The 22,852-nt window shown below is 39.7% G+C and overlaps 3 protein-coding genes across 3 annotated transcripts in view; 2 read left to right on the top strand and 1 right to left on the bottom strand.

Annotated features, from left to right (window-relative positions):
* The first annotated feature begins 6,790 nt into the window (after positions 1 to 6,790).
* LOC136260258 (uncharacterized) lies at positions 6,791 to 13,020 on the top strand. Its single transcript, XM_066053934.1, has 2 exons — positions 6,791 to 11,690; positions 11,741 to 13,020. Exon 1 carries the CDS (start codon positions 7,156 to 7,158, stop codon positions 11,110 to 11,112), a length of 3,957 nt encoding a protein of 1,318 aa, XP_065910006.1. The 5' UTR covers positions 6,791 to 7,155; the 3' UTR covers positions 11,113 to 11,690; positions 11,741 to 13,020.
* LOC136261168 (uncharacterized) lies at positions 11,118 to 12,165 on the top strand. The gene is made up of 2 exons (XM_066055140.1): positions 11,118 to 11,164; positions 11,295 to 12,165. The coding sequence occupies exons 1-2, from the start codon at positions 11,118 to 11,120 to the stop codon at positions 12,163 to 12,165; spliced, it is 918 nt and encodes a 305-aa protein (XP_065911212.1).
* An 862-nt stretch (positions 13,021 to 13,882) lies between the features above and the next one.
* The window catches only part of LOC136261167 (protein unc-93 homolog A-like), a 33,846-nt gene continuing 24,876 nt past the window's right edge, over positions 13,883 to 22,852 (bottom strand). Inside the window, exon 4 of the mRNA XM_066055139.1 lies at positions 13,883 to 14,033. Coding sequence (XP_065911211.1) covers positions 13,938 to 14,033 — 96 coding nt within the window. The 3' untranslated portion in view covers positions 13,883 to 13,937. The remainder of the gene's footprint in view (positions 14,034 to 22,852) is intronic.

Here is a 22,852-nt window from a genome sequence, read left to right as displayed (position 1 = left end):
TGTATATGTGTACCGGTGTAAAACTTTTAGCAGAAGCTGTTGATCAAGTCTGCATGGTAGTGCTACATATTAGGCATCACACTTGTCACCTGGGATTTGTCTGATATTGGGCTTGCAGCCACTTAGCTTGATTTAGTCTTTCATCAGGCCTGTTTAGTGCACACATGCATCTATTATATAATCTGTATGTATGTTCTGGTATAGAGAATATTCAGTTGCCAAAAAAGAAATGTGATGGAGTAAGATAGCGAATCCCTATCAAAGACATCATCAAGTATTCAACTCCAGAAGTTAAGCTGATAATTCTTTTCTCATACTACAGTGTCACGATGATCTTACTGCTGATCTGGATAGTTGTCAACTTGCGCAGCATCAATACTGCTGTGGAGAATGTAACAAACTTCACTTTGTGTTCTGCTGATGAATACAGACAACAGTTGCATCAGAATATGACTCCATCAGTGATATTTGATTTGATCTCGACCACGTTTGTTGCACTAATCAACTTCATTAATTTACTGTATGTCCTGAAATATCAAGATTTCAACAGGATAAAGGAAACTTTAAGAAATACTATTTACAAATCAAACACTGCAAACGAAGTCATGTGAAAGTGTCAACTTGACTGTATGTATGTTATTCTTTATGTCTGTACAATAAACAAAAACTTATCCATTGTTTAACGTTAATGATGGATACATGTTTTGAAAATGTTTTCACTAATAATTGTTAGCAATGTCAGGGGCGGATCCAGGGGGTTCAAAGGGTTCCATGGAACCCCCCTTTTGAAAGAGCCTCTGAGATACTCTAATAGAGCAGTCAAGATTGGGATATTTTAATAGAGCAGTCACAGTATTCTTAAGGGGAGCAGTGTAGCAGGTTATGTGTAGAGTTATAAATAAGGAAATATAGTTGGTGAAAGTATCTATGGTGAGGGGCAGCTATTGTCAGCTGGTGATGAATTTTTGGTCTTCGACTTACAGCTAAGCTGAAGTTGCAATTCCAGAGTGGAACCCCCCTTTTAAAAAGTCTAGATCCGCCCCTGTTGGTCCAAATCAAGGCCTGGTGGCTATGAGCATGGTACATGCATGAGAGGCTTAGGAGATCTGGTTGATCTTGTGGTCTCAAGTATTGATTCAAGGCTAGCAGTCGAAGACTTGGCAAGCCTTATAATTCAACTCACTGCTGGAATTAGTCCACTGTATTGTTAATGAATCCATGTACTTTATTGATGTTCACGGAATATAGCCTCCTTGTGGCGCACAGCCCAGCCGGTCTGCCAGAATGTTTGCTCCTTACACACTGCACAAAATTGACGTGTATGACGCTCTCACTGCCCTCGACCCAAACAAGGCCCAAAGAATTGATCATATTAGTCCTAAGGTATGGAAAATAAGTGCACCAGCCTTATACTATCCTCTCTATCACCTATTTACTAATTGCATAGCTAGTAGTACTCTTCCCACTGAATGGCAGACTCATACTATCACACTTATTTTCAAATCTGGTGATCATTCAGCAGTAAAAAATTACAGACCTATTTCTTTGCTGTGCATCGTGTCCAAAGTCCTAGAGAGGCTAGTGTATAACAAAACCTTGCCATTTTGTTACAGCAATCCACAGTATTTCAGTTTGGGTTCTTACCAAATAGATCTGCTATACAAAAACTTTTGTCAGTAGCAAATACAGTCCAGGAAGCCTTAACTGCAAACAAAAGTGTTGATGTAATTTACCTTGATTTCAAGAAGGCTTTCGACTCAGTTTCACACAACAAGCTACTATCAAAACTGTGGTCTCTTGGAATCAGGGGTAACCTCTGGAACTGGTTCAAGGCCTATCTTGGATCGAGGAAACAGCGTGTGCGTATTAATGACACTCAATCGAGTATGATGCCCGTTCTCTCGGGAGTTCCTCAGGAAAGCATACTCAAGCCGCTTCTGTTTGCAGCTTTTATCAATGATCTACCACCGTATGTCACACTAGCCTTATTATTTTTATTCTCAGATTAGTTTAATAACTATCAAAAATGCTCTCAGATTCAAACAATAATTATGTGACTGGGCCTGCAGAAACAGGGCATGAGGGTACATAAAATTTACATTCTTTATAAAACTTTCGTGGCTTATAACTTTTAATGCCTTTGTACTATGTCCATGACATTTTCAGCCCTATTTACACATTGTAATAGCTATATCATACAAGTCACAGAATTCAAATACTCTAATATCCAATACTAAGATATGATCTGTTGTGTGATGGTAAATAGTTGCCCTGTTTTCGCAGGCCTGGTCACATATGGAGTCTAATTTTAAACCTTTTCTCGGTATCTAATTATAGAGTCTTAGAATGTAACTGTTTTTCATTCATCAAGCTGCCATACCAACCAAAGCTATGAGAAAGAATAGCTTGTGTACCATGGAGTCCTATTCTTCCCTCCTTGTGGAATGCATGAGCACTACAATTTCTTCCCACCCAGATTTCCTGTGCCCCACAAAACAGTATCACCTAGATCTGCCTATGTTCAATTGCACTTGACAATATTCAGCTAAAATATCCTTCCTATAGGAACACTGAGTGTAGAGGGGTGGAAAGTAGGGTTGGACAATATTTCAATATTATCGTCTGAATGCATGTGCAATACTGAGTACCGCAACTATTTTGAAAATACCGCAATACCGTTTGTGCTATATTATTGCATTTTCTGCATAATTGCTAAGTGAAAAACCATAATGACTATGCTAAAGAAGCCCTAATTATTATTATTATTATTATTACTTATTAACACTTTGTGGTGACTACAGGACTGATACAGACACTAGAGAATTGGACCTGAAGGGTCTGACAGCAACTTGTGCTACAATTACATGTCAGTATATATCTTATTTGGATATTGTAGGCCCATAACAATGCACTAAATAATCTTCTGATTGATAACATAATTTGTTTCTCTTACCAGACATGGCAATAATTGCAATTATCACACAGTCACCTTGTTGCAATAATTGCAAGTAGAAATTACCAGTACCGTCCAACCCTAGTGGGAAGTGGCTTGCCTTTCCTTTTTGCGCACACATTGGGTGGTAAAGAGTTGGTGTACTTGGTGAGTGAGCTGTTATTAGGACTAAAGTATGGAGTCCAGCTTATGAAGATCATAGGTCAAATTTAGCACTTGGATTCATGCATCATCAGCTATTCCAATGAATGTGTCAGTAGTATTACAAAACAGGAATTTTGATTTTTCACACTTGAAAATGAGGACTCATGTGCATGAAGGGTAAAAGCTTGCACAACAGGAGTCTGACTTTAATTTTAAGCTTTGTTGAAGTCCCAGGACAGGCAGTGACTTGATCCACAGACAATTTACATTCTATAGGAAAGTGCATGGCCAAAGAAGTAGCTACACAACCAGAGATGTGAGCTGTGTCAGGGGTGAGGTTTCTGAAGTCCCCAGAAACTGGATCAAGTATATATTCAGGCAATTAAATTGATTTGCTAATAGGGCAGTAAACTACCCTAATAGAACAATCATTCACATTTTGTATTTTTTTAGTTTACCTTTACTAATACAGTAAAAATGGTCCAAAATCATATCTCAAAATCATACCCAAAAATTTTCTGTCCTCAAACCCCCAAAATGGCATCCATTTCTATACCATGCTTCTTCAAACTTCACATAGTTTTACCTCTTGACTCTTTAACTTGCTCCTGATGTTGTGCCAACAGCAAAAGGAGAGCTATACTAATCAATTCCATACATTCAAAATATCAGCTTTATAATTTTTTGGTGAAAATTTTTTACCAGATTCAATCTCAGAATACATAATTCCTGAGGGAGCATGCCTAAGACCCCATTAGATTTTAGTGTGCATGCAGCAGAAACTTTGGAAACATTTCACCGCAATTCCTTGTGTGTCATCATAATTATAGCTGTATACTGTGCATATATATATAGATGTTAATCCCTTTTCATATTATATACGTAGCACTGCACATATTCAAATACACCTATAACTGTATGCATAAAACTATGATTATACATACAGTATGCATAGCTAGCCAAACTGCAAGTGACCCTTCTCAATTAACTCCAACTATGCATAGACTCTGTACACTGCGATATATATAGCCCATGTAAGATCCACCTGCATTGTACTTTCAGGGGTGGATCCAGACTTTTCAAAAGGGGGGTTCCACTGTGGAATTGTAACTCTTCAGTCTTCAGCCAAGCTGTAAGTCGAAGACCGGAAAAAAAAGGTCATTACCTGCTGACAATAGCTCCCCCTCACCCTCACCAACAATATTTTTTTGATTTGATCTGATTATAACTTTACAGTACTGCATACAGGTATAGAATAACAGATGTACGATCAGTGAAATCTTTAGGGTACAGTACTGATGGTCCGCTAGCTCAGGGCTACTGGCCATTAAAAAAAATTTACTTACCGTACTACACTACTTATAAAAATTACATTACTTGTGCTTAAAGAGTTACATTAAAGGGGGGTTGGGTGTGTTGAAATATACATGGGCATAAAAAATGAAATGTACAAGGGTCGTCATGTCTAAAGTTTGATAAAAATGCAACCATAAAAACTTGTGTATTATTGTCTTGTTAGTTTTAATAGATAAAGATAAATCAATAGGGGGTAGGGAATTCCACAATCGAGGGATTCTATTGAAGAAAAAATGTCTACCAGCATTATTATTGTTTATCATTTTGCCACTTGAGGAGGACCTGGTATTTCCATCAACAAAATATCTCCTTATTTATAACTACATATGTAGCTTGCTACACTGCTCCTCTGAACAATACTGTGACTGCTCTGTTAGAGTATCTCGATCTTGACTGCTCTATTAGAGTATCTCGAGTAAGAGGCTCTTCCAAAAAGGGGGTTCCATAGAACCCTTTGAACCCCCCCCCCCCCCCCCCCCCTTGATTCGACTATGATTAAGCACATTTCTAACATAATAGGCAGAATAACTAGAGATCCTAGTTTGATTGTGAAAACCTGTCACAGATCAAAAAGTTGGCATACTCTATAACATGGTCAGTACTATAATAGAGCAGTATAATACCTATCAACATGATGTTTTATTAGTGTACATGTATATTATAAAAAGGCCGATGTAAATTATTGATAATGTCTCCATTATAGTAATATTTTTTAAAAGTTGTTCACAAGGTTAAAGTTGATATCATCCATTCAGAAATACAACTCATTTAGCTACTATTAGCTAGAAAAGAAACGTTATACAATTATGAGCATTATAGATTGTATTTTCTCTATATCAAGAAACAACAGAGTATGCATGGTCATTTCTATAGGGCTTTGAGTGAAACATATTATGTCTAGGCTTGGCTTTACATCTTCCAGCACTTAGGAAGCTGCTAATACGTAGCTTGCTATATATTTTCAGTGATAAAGACCAGTGAATTCCATAAAAAAAGTGAAAATGTATATGTTGAAATTTTCACCATATGTGACCGGGACTGCGATAATAGGGCATGTGGGCACATGATTTTTGCCTACTTTTTCACACTTTAATCACCCATAACGTTTTGTACCATTATGCTATGGCATTGCAATTTTCAGCTCTTAGTAAGCATTTACTTGGCATCATGATGCAAGTTACAGAATACAAGAATACTATTCCAGTACTGAGATATGACCTGTAGAGTGATGGGGTGTAGTTTGTGCCCACATGCCCTGTTTTCGCAGGCCCAGTCACATATAGCTACACAGATGGAAAACATTTGTTAATGTAGATAGAAACATGCATCCTTTATGTAAGACTTCCCATGTTTTCACATACATACTTTGAACCTATACATACTGATAGTTATATTAGTACACTTTAAATCTCTTGACAGATTCATTGGCTAGTTTATCATGAACCACAGTAGTGGTTCATAATAGAGATCGCCTATGTTTTTTTCCAAAATCCTAATAGAACACTCAACTAAACACCACCTTAGAAGCCTTTTCCAACCACAAAAGAATCCTTAGAAGTTAATTTGGAAGTTTAGGTCCACTAGCAAAGATGAAGTCAAAAGGACTTGATAAAAGTACTTTTTTAAAGAACTGAAATTTGCCACTTTGAGCCATTTTGTTCATCTTCTTATTATTATTTATTGTTATTTTCCCACAGGGTTAGAGCAAAATGTGAGTACTTTTTGGGGATAAAACCTATATAACTTTCCTTCCTATGTCTTTCTTCCCGTCCATGACCTATTTTTAAATGCATATTACAATGATAACACCCATTCTCAAGCAAATTTGCTTCTTGTAGGTTCACTTTGCCATTGCTTCTGACTTAGTCTCTGCAAGGGTAACCAACGTGTTAATTGTGTTAATAAGTATCCAATCTATTCATGTTAACACATCCATTTGGAAACCCTATATCAACAACATTGTTGCTCTGGTAATATAACCACAGTATATTAAGTTCATACCAGAGCAACCATGTTGTTGTGTACCACTGCGTACTAGATATACTGTGATCACATAACTGCACAAGTATGCATGCGTATATGATAAATCTGAAGCCATACTATTGCTGACCACAGCATGCTGTACACTGCCTATTGTGCAGTTATGTGATCACAGTATGTCATATAGTACAAAGTACATTCAATAGTAAAGAAACAATACACTGACTCTGATAATATTAACTGACTACTTAACAGCTACTGTACATGACTGACTTTGATATACATGTTTAGTACTGTGTAATATCAAGCACCACCAGCACATCTTATCAGGGCCGCCCAGAGAAATTAAGGTGTCATAGATAGTTAACTGTTACTGTACTTTAGCTATTATAAGTAACGCTATATTTAGTATGATGTAATGCTGTGCTATAATTGGAGTATGTAGTGTGTTATTAGATCGAGTGTGCGTGTTGTGGTATCCTTCCTTTCCCGATTAATCGTGTACAACAAGGAACCTGGTCTTCTTCTAAACGTCCCGATATCGACATCTGGTGCTGTATCCCAGGATCTGTTGCCTTATTCCAGGATTTCGCTTGTCCTTCGACATTTTTTAACCACTCACCTAGACGTCGTGGTACCGTGGCAAACCTAACGGTACCACTGAAGGCAAGCGATACCTTGTTGCGAACACTTGTTGTTGCTCTCATTTACCTTAGGTCAGGATGGAGGACATTCAACGGCACCGCGGTTCACGAAAAGGCTACCGCTCACACCTCACGAGATTGTTCGCTAATTCTGATGAACTGCTGAACACGGTCACTACCGACCTTACCGAAGAGACAAGGATTAAAACCTCTACAGCTCTGGAGTCGTTAATTCATCAATTTAATCGTAAGGAAAAGTTACTCACTGATTTAGACGCCAAGATCCTCTCACTCATTGAAAACGAGGATGAATTAGAGACGGAAGTTCTTGAAACCGAAGAGGTTCAGTGTAAAATAACAGAGACAGTTGGAAACATTAAGTCATTCATCAAAACATATTTGCAGAACAGCATTCAGCAGCCTACTCACTCAGAGCAGCCTAGATCAAAACTACTGGATTCACAACCAACACTAGCTACAAACTCAGAAGCCACTGGCGACACAGAAAGTAACTTGTCCATGACCCTGGAGACTGGTGCTTCACTACCTGCCCCTGTCCGCGACAGTAGTTCCACTGATAAGGAAGCAGCGGTAACATTGCACACCCTACAAGACAAGTCTATTGCCTCTGACACTGGTGCTACCCGACAAGACAGGTCTATTGCTCCTGGCAAGGGTGCTACTAACAGTGAAGGTGGAATAGCTATACGCCTACCAAAGCTTACAATCTCTTTGTTTGGAGGTGATCCATTAGACTGGCAGCCCTTTTGGGATAGTTATGAAGCAGCAATTCACAATAATTCACAGCTAACTGGTGCACAGAAGCTAACTTACCTACGTGCCCAATTACGTGGTGATGCTGCCCAAGTTATTGCTGGACTTCCGCTTACCTCTTCTAGCTACCAGCACTCTGTTGAAGTTTTACAGAAACGTTTTGGTCAAAATCACCTACTGGTTAGTTCACACATCCAGGCGTTAATTGACCTTTCAACTCCAACAGACACCTTAGAGGGCTTAAGACGGTTTCATGACCTGATTGAAAGCCACATCCGTAGCTTGGCTTCCCTAGGAAAGAAAACTGACTCTTACAGTGCAATGCTTGTCCCCTTCCTGCTAAGAAAGCTACCAGTCAACACCATCAGAAACATAGCTAGAGCTCGTGAAAACAGTGATTGGACTATAGAGGAACTTCAAGCAGCCCTACTTAAGGAAATCAGAATATTTGAAACCAGTCTCCATAGTGTCATACCCCGAAGATCGAAGAGTTCTGAAGGTGCCTCAACTCTTCCAACAGCTGCCTTTCATGCAAATGTTAAGGGCACATCAACTAACCACAGTCAACGCCCTAGTTGCAGCTACTGCAAGAACACTACACACAATTCCAGCAACTGTGATACAATTAAGACGCAACAAGCAAGAGTAGATTTCATCAAACAAAATAACCTATGTTTCAATTGTCTGGGCCATCACAGGGTGTCTAGGTGCACTTCAAAGACACGTTGCCGGCTATGCAGAAGGAAACATCATACCAGCCTCTGCACCAATAACACGGATGATTCAGCTAGTAGAGCATCCAACCAGACAGCACCACGTGGAACTCTTCAAAGTCCGGCCACCACCAATCCTACTAGTAATCCACCAACTATGAATCCGTCGGCTAACAACTCCAATCCAGCTCAAAATACACCGCCAGTAGCATCCTTGACAATATCAACAACTGCAACTCTACAATCTATACAGTTGACAAAGGAGCCTATCTGTTTGCTGAAGACAGCAGTTGCTACAGTCGCCCATGAAGGCACTCAAGTGGACGCAAACATTCTATTCGATGAAGGCTCCCAACGTTCCTTCGCAACACAAATATTAATCGACAAGCTACGATTGCAGCCTCATCAGACAGAATTAATACAACTCTCTACATTTGGATCTCCTAACCCACAAGTAAAGAAACTGAATGTCGCAAGTCTTCAAGTGATCACTAAATCAGGTACACCTATCTCCATAACTGTTTTAATTGTTCCCTCCATAGCCACACCCTTGGAGAACACAGTAGAAACATCCTGTTTGACTGATCTACCTCACCTCAAGGGACTTCAGTTAGCACATCCAGTAACCAGATCTGACAGCTTTGAAATTTCATTGTTAATTGGTGCTAACCACTATTGGGACTTCGTGGGTGACCACACTGTTCGTGGCAATGGGCCTACTGCAATCAGTTCTAAACTTGGATACCTCTTGTCAGGTCCACTTTCAATTACAAACCCACAGCAACCAAGGAACATCACCAATCTAATGTGTATGATAACCAATAGCAGACAAGAAGAGGAGGAACTGCAACACATGTGGTCTGTTGAATCTATTGGTATTTCTCAATCAACCCCACTTGATCCCAACGAACAATTTTTTCAGAATTATTCTTCAACCGCTATTTCCCGGTGTGCTGACGGCTCATACATGGCAAGGCTCCCATGGAAAGAACAACATCCTCCGCTACCAACTAATTTCAACATATCTCAGAAGAGAACCACCTCATTAGTGCGACGACTAGCCCAAACACCACATATGCTATCAACGTATGATGCTATCATTTCTGACCAGTTAAAACGTGGATTCATTGAAAGAGTACAGGCATCTAATACATCCACTGGCGTCCACTACATTCCACACCATGCTGTGCGAAAGGATTCGGTGACTACGCCTATTCGTACTGTGTTTGATTGCAGCTGCAGTGAGTCTAGATCCTCCGCAAGTCTCAATGATTGTCTTGAACCAGGTCCTACGCTACTAAATGATCTGTGCTCAATCATCCTCCGATTTCGTCTACACAATTACGGATTTGCTACAGACATCGAGAAGGCCTTTCTCCAAATCAAACTACATCATAATGATCGAGATTACACAAGATTCTTGTGGCTCTCCGACACAAGTAATCCCAACAGTGAACTCATAACATACCGCTTTCAAGCAGTATTATTTGGGGCAACCTCCTCCCCATTCATCCTGAATGCAGTTCTACGTCATCATTTGCAACAGTATCAAACAACTGTAGCAGATGACATCACTCAAAACCTTTATGTTGATAACATCATTTCAGGTTGTTCATCAGCAGAGACTGCTACACAGTACTACCAACAAGCTCGACAAATCATGAAAGAGGCAAAATTCAACTTACGCAGTTGGGCATCCAACAGTTCTGTATTGAACACTCTTGCTGCACAGGATGCTACCGCAGACCCTAATACAACTGTTAACATCCTTGGCATTCAGTGGTCAACTCATGATGATCAACTACACCTTACTCCTAGCAAACTTGCCAACATCAATAACTTAGTCACCAAGCGTGAAGTCTTACAGCAGTCCTGCAAAGTTTTTGATCCCATAGGGCTTGCTACTCCTGTTACAATTAGAGCTAAAATGCTCATTCAAAGGCTCTGGAAGGAGAGTGTGGACTGGGATGAACCATTGAGTGATATCCTATGTCAAGAATGGTCCTCAATTTTTACAGATTTAGTCTCTGTTAGTGAGCTAGCAATTCCACGCCAGTACTACAGCTGTGAATCTAAAATGACCAATGCTGAACTACATCTGTTTTGTGATGCTAACATCAAGGCCTATGGCACCATCGCCTTTTTTCGTCAGAAGGATGAAACCACCTTTGTGATGGCAAGAGGAAGAGTGGCTCCTTTGAAACCTCTTACAGTACCACAACTTGAACTACTAGGAGCACTCACAGCAACACGACTTAGTGATTATCTTCAAACTTCCTTCACACGACACAAATTCAAGTCACATTTTTGGACTGACAGTCAAATAGTGCTGTACTGGATACAGGGACATAAAAAGCTGAAGCCATTTGTACAACACCGTGTTAGTGAAATCCAACTAATTACACAGAAGTATGACGCCACTTGGCACTACTGTCCGACAGCTGATAACCCTGCTGACATGATCACTAGAGGGTCCAGTACCAGTCAACTTTCATCTTCTTTACTCTGGAACAAAGGCCCACCATGGTTAACTAATGACAGCAATTAGCCACAATGGACCCCTTCCTCAACCTTCCACTTACATGTGGCAGCCATCACCTGTGAGGAATTTATACCTGCAGCTCCACAACCATTGTCATCATCCCCAACCATCAGTCTTCACAACATCATCGATCCCAACAATTACAGCAGCTTGGGAAAATTGCTAAGAGTCTCAGCCTATGTTTACAGGTTCATTACAGCCATCAGGAAACACAATGACTGCCAGTGTGAGCAACTTACAGCTACAGAAATTGACCTTGCCAGAATACAGTGGATAAAGAACAGCCAGTATCAGATTTATGCAACTGAGATATCCAACCTTAATTCCCCTAACTCCAGTAACAAACAGTCTACACTAGTACGTCAACTACGATTGTTCATCGACAGTAATGCCCTACTTCGATGCGGTGGGAGAATCCATAACGCTCCGTTGACACAACTAGCCAAATTTCCATATCTATTACCTCCAAAACATCCGTTTACAGCTTTAGTAGTGTATGCTGCACATGTTAAACTCTACCACTCGGGAGTTGGAACTACAGTAACAGCCCTGCGCCAGTCCTATTGGATACCAAGAGCCAGACAGTACGTGAGATCACTTCTCCGTCGATGCGTAATATGCAGAAAATATTCAGGCAAACCATACACAGCCCCAGACCCAGCTCCTTTACCAAAGGCAAGATTGCAGAATGTACAGCCGTTCTCAGTGACTGGGGTGGACTTCACCGGAGCTCTCTATGTGTACAACCGAGGCGAGGAAATCAAGGTATATGTATGCTTATTCACATGTGCTACCAGTAGGGCAGTACATCTGGAGGTAGTTGCTGATTTGTCGACAGAGACATTTATCCTGGCCTTTCGTCGTTTTACTGGACGCAGGTCAACACCTCATCTGATGATATCCGATAATGCCACCACCTTCCAGGCAGCAGCTGAAGAGTTAAAGGCCCTATATTTGTCTCAGGAAATAAGAACAGTGCTAAGCCATGAAGGAGTGACCTGGAAATTCATCCCGAAAAAGGAAAGGCCCCATGGTTTGGGGGATTTTGGGAGCGCCTGATAGGCCTCACAAAATCCGCAATCAAGAAAGTGCTTGGAAGAGCCCACATTTCTCTAGAGGTTCTGCAAACAATTGTGGTAGAAGTGGAGGCCCTGATGAATGATCGGCCTTTGACATACGTGTCTGATGACCCAAAGGATCCTGAACCATTAACACCCTCCCACTTGTTATCTGGAAGGAGAATCACAAGCTTACCACATGAACAGAGAACTATGGATGAGGTTAGTGATCCAAGTTACAACGAACACGATCGTCTCTCCAAAGATGCAAAGACTCAAGGCTTGCTGTTACAACACTTTACAACGAGGTGGAGGAATGAATATTTAACTTCCCTCCGGGAATTTCATCGCACGTCTGGAAGCAATGAATGCAAAATTGCTGTGGGGGATGTTGTGCTTGTGCACGATGATGGGCCTCGCGTCAAATGGAGATTGGCTGTTGTCGAGGAATTGACATATGGAGGTGATGGTTTGGTGAGAGCCGCAAACATTAGGACCAGTACAGGTCAAACAAATAGACCTATTGTCAGGCTGGTCCCACTTGAAGTATCTGCTCAAGGCAAGGACACTGTCTGTAGTAAGGACAACAAACCGGATTGTGAGGTCGAGAAGACAAGTTCAACGAGTAATAGTCAAGTGGATATCCCCGAAGAAGTTATTGAAACGCGTCCTACAAGGAGCTCAGCTAGTAAGGCTCGAGAAAGATTAACACAGTGGGCTAACATTCTTTCAGGGGCCCCGGAGGATGTCATAGATAGTTAACTGTTACTGTACTTTAGCTATTATAAGTAACGCTATATTTAGTATGATGTAATGCTGTGCTATAATTGGAGTATGTAGTGTGTTATTAGATCGAGTGTGCGTGTTGTGGTATCCTTCCTTTCCCGATTAATCGTGTACAACAAGGAACCTGGTCTTCTTCTAAACGTCCCGATATCGACATAAGGGGCCCAGGGCAAAGAGTTAAAGTGGGGCCCTTGACCCAAGTTGTAAGGTGAAGACCAAAAAAAAAAAAAAAAAAGGTCACAACCTGCTGGCAATGACAATAACTACCCATCACCAACCATATCTCCTTATCTATAAGATTGCTACACTGCTCCTCTGAAGAATACTGTGACTGCTCTATTAGAGTATTTAGATCTGACTGCTCTATTAGAGTATATCGATCTTTTAAACAGGTATTCATGGGGCCTCCTGGGGCCCCTTTCAGGCTGGGGCCCGGGGAAAAATGCCCCAATTGCCCCCCCCCCCCCCCCCCCCTGTGGGCGGCCCTGCATCTTATTATCATGTTAGCTATTCATAAATGGATTTATAAAAAGTAAACAAACTAATGTAAAAGTAATTTTAAAAATTAAAACATGGGAATAGATCTCGCTGAAAAAAGTAAAGAAATAAGAGTCAAACAAGCCAGCATGCTAAACACACAGAGATCTCTATTTGGACTCAAATAAACATTTATACATACAGAAGCATTCTCAGTACTTATCTGCCCCTGATTTATGGAGAAACTACTGTTTTTACCTTAGTTTCTACAATATCCATTGAGTCCAAATAGAGATTTCTGTGTTTAACATGCTGGCTTGTTTGACTCTTGTTTCTTTACTTTTTTCAGCGATCTCTATTCCCATGTTTTAATTTTTAAAATTACTTTTAGACTAGTTGCAATAAGACAATACAAAGTATAATACATTACTACTATGCATCCATTATGGAGCTACTATAAGTGCGTACAGATTTCATTGTTTCTATACTTCAGTGAGAAGTAAGATACGTCTATATAGTTGTTTCATAATATACACATCTTTCATTATTGTATATGTAGAGGAGGATGAAATCATTCTCAGTTTGTTTCACAGTTGTATCAGCTCTCTAATAAAATAAGACAGACATGTAATTACAATTAATAGTTCAATAACTGTGCGTATGTATGTAATAGTATTATACTGGCATGAGTGTGTATATGTGACCCAGTCTGGGAAAACCGGACTTATCGCCAATTTTTAATGATCGAGAAACGCCGGTTTTAAGTATTTAGTTTGCTGTAGCTTGCCAATGGTGGAGTTAAACATAAGCATAATGATACAAGCATATAAAAGCTCAATTGTGAGTTTATACAGTGAGCAAACAAACACAGCTAGGATTTCTTTTTTAGTGTAGTTAAATACTCACTATGATAATAATGACTAAATTATCTCTATGAATAAATTGAAGGGGTCAGTGGGAAAAGGGGACATGTGCCAATTTAGATTTTTTATTTCTTATAACTTTGAATGGCTTGTTTTAGCCATGTGAATAATGTTGTCACTAAGTAAACAACAAGTTCATGGCAGTCTCAAAATATTTTTTAGCAAATATTACAATAATTCAATTATGTCCCAAAATTCTGTTTAATGCCCACCACATGGTTGCCTAAATTTTCAAATGGCACTTGTCCCTTTTTGCCGCTGACCTCTTCAATTATAGTCACGCGAATACCCTACAAGCTCAGTCTAGTAATTGTGCGTTATGTAACATCGAATCAGGTGTCTAGTATTGTCTTATCTCTTATCAAAACAAAACAAGCCTGTTGACTTTCTATATAACAATAGCTCCATTTCAGCTAAAGGACTTTCTTTAAATACTTTTGCAATAGTGCCAAAAACTTAATCCCACAACTGATCTCAAAAAGTGTGACTATATAATATTATAGCAGAGAGAGATAGCAGAGGACATCCAAGAAATCTAACAATGAGTTTACATGATATACACATTCCTAGCTGTGATTTAATGAGATATAGGTCCTGTTATAATCTATCATATGTGCATTCTAATGCTCAGAAAAAATGTGTGCTTTGTTAGAGTACAACAAAAAGATCAGAAATAGGCTACATACCGTAAGAGTTACCTGATTGAAATACTCTAATAAAGTAGTCAGCAATAGTACGATTTGTTGTCACATCTCTGGCTATATAAGCAAACTAGTTTGTACATGTCAGTAAACTATCTAGGTAAAAGCATTCAGTAACCAGCCATACATGCATGTACTAAGTGCGTTTCAAGATCTCTTAGTTAGGTTTGCACCAATTATGCTGACATAATTTCGAACATAACAGCCTTGTACTAGCGTAGTCATGATGGTACTACTAATCCTTGCTGGGGTGTTTCACGTGTAGACAATCAAAACACACATTGCGTGTCGTGCAGTCAAGTACAGCCAGAGCGGGTGCACAACCAGTACTGCGCACGACAGACAAGTGTGTATTTTACAGGAACCAAGAAAATGTCATTTTGGTGCATCTGTGGCTTGATAGTTCTTAAACAGAAATTATCCAATTTTGCTGTGGAAACTTCCTCAGGGTGGGGCACCTAATTTGAGCTAAACCCACCTAGCCATTACTGAGATATGTGCTTCAAAGTTCTTTATTTCTTTTCGCACCACGTGTATAAAATTGCCATAACTCACATGTGCTTCAGTCAATTTACTTCAAATTTAGAGGGCAGCAGGAGCGTCATAAAGTAAAGTTTGAAAAGAATCAAGATAAAGACCATTAAGTTATAATAAAAATGCCAACCATATGCATCAGGAGTGCAATCTAGTTTTGTAAATTTATTGTAAAAGGGATGAGCTAAAAATTGAAACGTAAGCAGATTAATCATCTTAGGAAGGCGTTTCAGTGGAATAGACCAATCTGGCTTTAAAACTTTTGAGTTATAATGTGATACAGCAGGACCTGAACTTATTATATGGTTGAGCAGAAACATGGCAACAGCATATTAATTTACAATGGTAAGTATATCCTTCTATGGAATATGCTGGGACCCACGCCATGTAAGAGACATCCAGCAACTAGAAAAAGCTCAATGCAGAGCTACAAGATGGGTGCTTAATGATTATGAGAGATATAATTCTGTTACATTTTTGTTAGGGTGTTTAGGCTGGAATACTCTTCAATCCTACAGTGTCCAGCATGTGTTGTACCAATAACCAAATTAGCTGATTATTCCGATAACCGATATTAAGCAACATACAGAGTTCAGCTACAGACAAATCACCCTGTAAAGAGATCAGCCTCAAGCAGGTCACCCTGTAGAGAGTTCAACACAAACAGGTTACCCTGTACAGAGTTCAGCTACATACAACTCCCTCTGTAGAAAGTTCAGCTACATTACAAGTCTCCCTGTAGAGAGCTCAACTACATTATAAGTCACCCAGCACAGAGTTCATTTACATTACAAGTCACCCAGTAGAGAGTTCAGCTACATTACAAGTCTCCTTGTAGAGAGTTCAGCTACATTATACGTCACCCAGTGGAAAGAAAGTTCAGCTACGTAACAAGTCTTGCTGTAGAGAGTTCAGCTACATTTCAAGTCACCCAGTAGAGAGTTCATACAGTAGGCTGTTTTTGGTACAGTATATATATATTGTAAAAACCTCTCAATACAAGCTCTTGCAAGATAGAAACTCTCACAGAATGCTGTGTCAAACATGCCATTGTGAAATTCGCATCGATTACATAATGTAACTTGTGCAATCAAGTGCACATTCTACTGTTGTTAGGTATTATAGCAGTAGAGCTACTTTTCTGTGCTTAGTGTAAGGTTTGTGCATTCTGTAGTGCAATATTGACGATAATACATAGGAACACGAACACTGTTAAGAATCAACTAGCTACCAAAACGTATCGCTTTGCATTTACTTATAAACTTGCTTCAAGTAATATTTTGAAACCGTCTTATAATATAGCACAAAATTTGAAATGGTCTCTTCACACAGCAGGAACATAGGTCCATACTTCCTTTTTGTTAGTTCTAGTAATCTTCCCCTGAACTCTGTAGTATTGCAGTATAAACCATACACATTAATGGCACTATATATCCCTAGGAGCACTGCACCTGCTATAAAACACACAGCAGTGCTTAAACACAACACTGGAGGCAGTTTCCTGACAACAACACACAAGCTAACTTCAATCCATAAATATATTTACAGACAAATGGTGTTATGCACATATGGTAAGCAGTGGGACACAGCTATTAAGTACTTCCATGTTCAATGCTAGCATCTGCAGTGATGATATACTTTAATAGAGCAGTCAAGTGTGTTAAGGGATGGATCATATGATATGAATAAACCTGTAGTGCTGACCTGGTATTCAGAGTACTGTAAGTTATAGTAAAGCAACAGTACAAGTACAACTATACAAGGCTGAGCAAATAATCAAATTCTAATGAGTTCCTAGAATATCAGATGCAATAGATTTGTGTTGAAAAATGTTTGACCCATTGCCAACTGCAACTGCCATATGGCACATCATTGTAATAAAACATGTGTTGAATACGATTTCAATATACCACAACTAGCGCCTATGCTAAAATATACATGCCTGCAGAGAGGTACTGTTTCGTTAGTTCCTTCATGTAAATTGACAGGAAGAAAGAAAACAGCTTTTTCACATGTGCATAGCTCCATGGCCCCTTCTCCAAAGCACACCATTTTTGCATTATAACTGTCCGCCAGGTAGGGTACGTACGCCACACAGCAAATTTGATTAAATTCGCAACAGCCATTTGCGAGATATGGGCGTTCAAAGTTTCATTTTAATTTCTTCATTTTTTCCTTCTTATGCCGTAGACCACTACAGGGGCTTCGATTTCTTTTCGCACACTTTGCAAAAATTGCTATAAAATGCAAACGCGTAGCTTGATTGCCTCAATCTTTGGCACAAATGAAGAGCGTGTAACGGTGGATTAACATACCAAGTTTTCTGTGAATCTGAGGAATATCCAAGGAGTTATGAGCATTTATTCACGTAAAAAAAGATCAAACTTCTGTCATGGCTACAGGGTAATCTGAGTAAAGGAATAACTTGAAAATTGGTGTGTAGATAGGCTGATCATCGTAGCAGTGCCTTTTGATAGTTTGAATATCAATAGAGTTACAGCGACAAAGTTATAAAGCAAAAACCAAACAAGTGTAAAATCACAGGATCGAGATACTCTAATAGAGCAGTCACCACGGGGTTAAAAAAGTGTACAAAAAATGTCGGAAAAAAACTTTACCGGAGTTCGAACCAGGGACCTCCATACCTAACACCTGCATTCTTAACCACTGAACCACTGCTGCCTTGGCTGATCACCTCACTTAATTTCTGCTTTATAAATGAAATTTCTAGTTGAAATCTGCTTATAATCAAATGTTTGTAATTTTCATAGATCTACCAATAGAAGTACTAGATTGTTCTAGAACATTCTATGTATATTCTATTAGAAGTCCTCAAAAAAATGTGCACTCTATTAGAGTACAGTGGAACCCCTCTAAGATGGACACCATTGGGGAAATGAAATATGTCCTTTATATGGAAGTGTCCTTATTTAAGGGGTTTTCTAAAATTTTAAAATAATCAGTTTTAATGCACGAGACTAGACCAAGTGGTGGAGCAAGATGGGTTATGGTACCATGTGAACCAGATACAGTATGATCAGTTTAATAGCAACAGAAGTGATATTATTGAGCATGGGTTACCTATGGTGTGTGGCCTCTACTACACTATCCAGACAATTAGGCACCACAAAAATTTTATACATGCTCCCATAAAGACTTGTCCAGTTTACTCCGTATTTGATTAGTTATCAAGATGGTTGGCTATACAGATTATGTAGTTTATCCTGCAGTGCAGTTTATGCAGTTTATTCTTAAAGTGCACTAGCTACTATTTTCAGAAGACCTGGGTAAGAACATTGTGATTAACAGACCTTCAGTGCTGGTCACTGTAAAGTGTTAATAATAATAACAGCAGTACTTGTATAGCTATGCATTGATATGGCTTCTCGTAACTTTGGCGCTTTGTAGAATAGGCAATACAGAAACAGTGCTTTCTGCATTAAATGATGTAGTTCGATTGATTGTTGTAACTGGCAATGAACCTTTCTTACTTGTGTTCGCAATTAGCGAGGTGTTGTACCAGGGGCGGAGGAAGTAGTTGATATGAGGGGGGCTAGGCTGACCCAGACTTAAGCAAGTGAGGTACTACATTGTCTCTGGTTTGGTAAGGTGAAACCAAAAAAGAAAGAAAAAAAAAAAAAAAAAAAAAAAGGGTCACAACCATTTGACAATAGCTGCCCACCTCACCAGCTATGCATTTATAGCTGATAAACTACATAAAAATCCTTACATAGCTCGCTACACACTGCTCTAATACTATGACTGCTCTATTAGAGTATCTCGATCTTTATCGCGGTTTTCAGCCCCACTCCAAGAAGGATAATTTCGGTGTGATATCATTCTGAGGGGGGATAAGCCCCCCCCTTTCCGCCGCCTATGTATTGTACTGTAGTTGTTAGGCACAATTTGTGAATTTGCACAGTTTATAAATTGCGCAGCGCATTATACGTTGGTGGCCCAAAACACACAAGGCAAACCGAGCTCGGAGAAGGGCACTATTTTAACTGAATGGCTGGATGAAAAGTTAGGCGGAATTCCAGAAGTTTACTCTATAAACCCGACATTAAACCACTCAGTTTCTGTGTGGGACTGAACTGTAAGGCCATACCTATTTGATCTTAAGTTGTGCGGGCCCGACCGACTGCATTTTTCTTCAAATGAAATAATTTTGAAAATCACGTGTGCTGATCACGTGTTCTTAATTAAAGACAACACCCTCGTGATATAGTCCAAAAGGGATCATTGAAGATCGTCCAATGCTCTAAAATTGTAGAATACGATGGGAGAGCTCTTTTGGAGATTTATGTTTAAATGTGATGCTACTAGAAGAATATGAAACCTAGATTTTTAACTGAGTACGTACTATTATAGCTACATTCATTATTTGCATTTTGTATGCTTGTGTTTAAAATTTTTATCATTTTCATTTTCAAACCGACCTACCTACCCAAATTTAAAATAATTTTTCCCGCGCAACATAAGATCAAATAGGTATAGCCTAAAGAAAGTAATAAGTTTAGACATGATGTGTGCACTCTACTGAAAATGGTGCATATAAGCTACTATACTGAGGAAGTAGCTAACTGAAAAGGAATGAAAGTATAGCCACCACAATCACTTTAATGAATTCAGTTGTGTCATCTCTTCTATACTGGTATGGGGCCTCCTTTGATTCAATTCCATGTGACTCATCTTCAACAGCGGTTATGGCAAATCAGGTTGTTCGTTTCAAAACCAGGTTAGTGTTTGGTGTTGCTCACACAAATATACTGTCACATTTTGGAATATTATACTCATTACACTCATTTACAGTGGTTAAAGTTTCTTGTTCCTTAACTTATTGTTTGTACTGTGTTCCATCATCATACCATTCCACCAGGGAAATTTCACTTTTCCTTTCAATTCTGTTTGGTAGCCAGATAAATTATCACACTAGAACTACAGTACATTTTGCTAATCCTACAGTATCTGATGTCATTTGGCCGTTACGCAAAACTTTTCAATAGAAAGCCACTCATCTGTGGAATTCCTTGCTGGCTGACATTAAAAAGCTTACTGATTTTCGGAGCTGTGTTAAAGGCCATTAACATAATTAAGCATTGCTATTATATTATAATTATGGTGTAGTGTTATATGTGTATCCATGCAGATTACTATCAGGGCTTCCAATCCTGTATCAGGGCTTCCAATCCTGCATATCAAAAAGTTTGCGGAGATTTGGCCCAGCTGCACCGATTTGTTCACTATAAGTTGCATAGTTTCTACTGTACTGACACTTTGTACTCACATATCTTTTCACTCAAAAGACGAATTTCAGATTCGCAAGTACCATGAGAAAGAGCAACTCTTGGCGAACAGGATGGTACCAAATGAAGCTCAGTACACTGTAACATATATTAGGATACATGCATGCACATATGTAACATGTGTCATATATTATTGTATTTGAAGTCTTTCGTGTAGCAACTATCACATGGTCTCAGAATGGATAAGCTCACTCCTCCAGATCCATTAGACTTAGACAGCAGCAACGTTTCTGATGTGTGGAGAAAGTGGAGACAACGTTTCGAACTTTTTCACTGGCAAGTGACCTCAGCTCGAAAGGCAAAGGAATCCAAGCAGCGACACTGTTACACGTGGTTGGGCCGGACGCACTAGAAGTCTACAACACGTTCTCATGGGAAGATGCAGATGACAAAAGTAAAGTAGCGAAAATCCTGGAGAAGTTCGAAGCATATTGTGTGCCACGGAAAATACCACGTGGGAAAGACACGTGTTCAATACTCGCAACCAACGCACGGCGAAACCATTGACCAGTATGTCACAGACCTAAAGACCAAAGCTCAAACATGTGAGTTCAAAGACCTGAAGGACAGCTTAATAAGAGACAGAATAGTGTGTGGCATACACTGTGACAAAACACGCAGTCAGTAGGCTCCTCAGAGAACCCGATCTAACACTACAGAAGGCTATTGACATATGCAGGGCAAATGAAACAACATCGTCCCAAATGAAGTCATTCACCAATGATCAAACCAATGACCTACCAGCCATCCATGGAATACGCTCACAGAACAAACAAGTTCAGAAGCTGTACTGTGACCGTTGTGGCAATTGGCACACCAAGCAACAAGTCTGTCCTGCACTTGGAGCTGAATGTCGAAAATGTGGGCGAAGAAACCACTTTGCCAAAGTGTGTCACACAAGAGCAACCCAATCGCAACCACTATTCCACTACAGTATCCAAAAAGAGGCACCAGACAATGATGACTTGTTCATTGGGACACTTGGACAAACTCACAAAGTAAAGGACTGGTCAGTCACTATCCTAATGAACCACCAGAGGACCACCTTCAAGATTGACACTGGCGCTCAATGCAATGTGATACCTCAGTGGCAATACCACCAAATGTGCAAAGATCCACTGCAACCATCTTCAGCCAGCCTGGTAGTATTTGGCGGTCATAAGTTACGCACCTGTGGTAGAGCCAAAATACCGTGCCAACAGAAAGACGTCCATTACCTTATTGAATTTGAAGTCATAGACCACGGCGTTACAAACATTCTAGGACTTGTTACATGCATTGAAATGAACCTTGTACAATGCATAGACACAGTTTCCAAAGATCATGTAACCCTGTTTGAACAATACTATGATGTGTTTGAGGGCCTGGGCTGTATTACAGATGTACGCTACCACATAAGAACTGATCCAACCAAAACACCCGTAATCCATCCACCCCATCGTGTACCCATTACTCTCCGTCCAAAGATCCAGGCAGAGCTTGCACGCATGGAAAGCCTTGATGTAATAGAAAAGGTCACTGGGCCTATTAGCTGGGTGAACAGCATGGTGACAATCACCAAACCTAATGGCTCTATACATATCTGCATTGACCCCCGTAATCTGAATGAAGCTATTCAACGGGAGCACTATCCCATTCAAACCATTGAAGAAGTAACAACACGGATGCCAGAGGCAACTTACTTCTCAGTTCTGGACGCCAGCTCAGGATACTGACAAATCAGCCTCGACCAAGAAAGCACCAAACTCTGCACATTATATTCAACAGCCCGTTTGGTCACTACATGTTCAAACACCTTCTGTTTGGCTTATCATCTGCGCAAGACATCTATCAAAAAGTGATGACAGAAATGTTTGAAGACATTGAAGGTGTAGAAGTTGTAGTTGATGACATTTTGGTATGGGGAACAAATGAGGCCGAACATGATTCTAGACTAATTAAAGTCCTTGACAGAGCTCGCC

Source organism: Dysidea avara, chromosome 7 (genome assembly GCF_963678975.1).
Source record: "Dysidea avara chromosome 7, odDysAvar1.4, whole genome shotgun sequence".
Taxonomy (NCBI): Eukaryota; Metazoa; Porifera; class Demospongiae; order Dictyoceratida; family Dysideidae; genus Dysidea; species Dysidea avara.
The sequence above is the reverse complement of the archived record's forward strand: the minus strand, read 5'-3'. Positions and strand labels throughout refer to the sequence as shown.

Bases quoted from the DNA above. Each gene is read 5' to 3' on its own strand.
- LOC136260258 (XM_066053934.1), top strand. From the start codon at position 7,156: ATGGAGGACATTCAACGGCACCGCGGTTCACGAAAAGGCTACCGCTCA.
- LOC136261168 (XM_066055140.1), top strand. From the start codon at position 11,118: ATGGACCCCTTCCTCAACCTTCCACTTACATGTGGCAGCCATCACCT. The intron at 11,165-11,294 runs GTGAGGAATTTA...CTATGTTTACAG, and splicing joins ACATGTGGCAGCCATCACCT to GTTCATTACAGCCATCAGGA.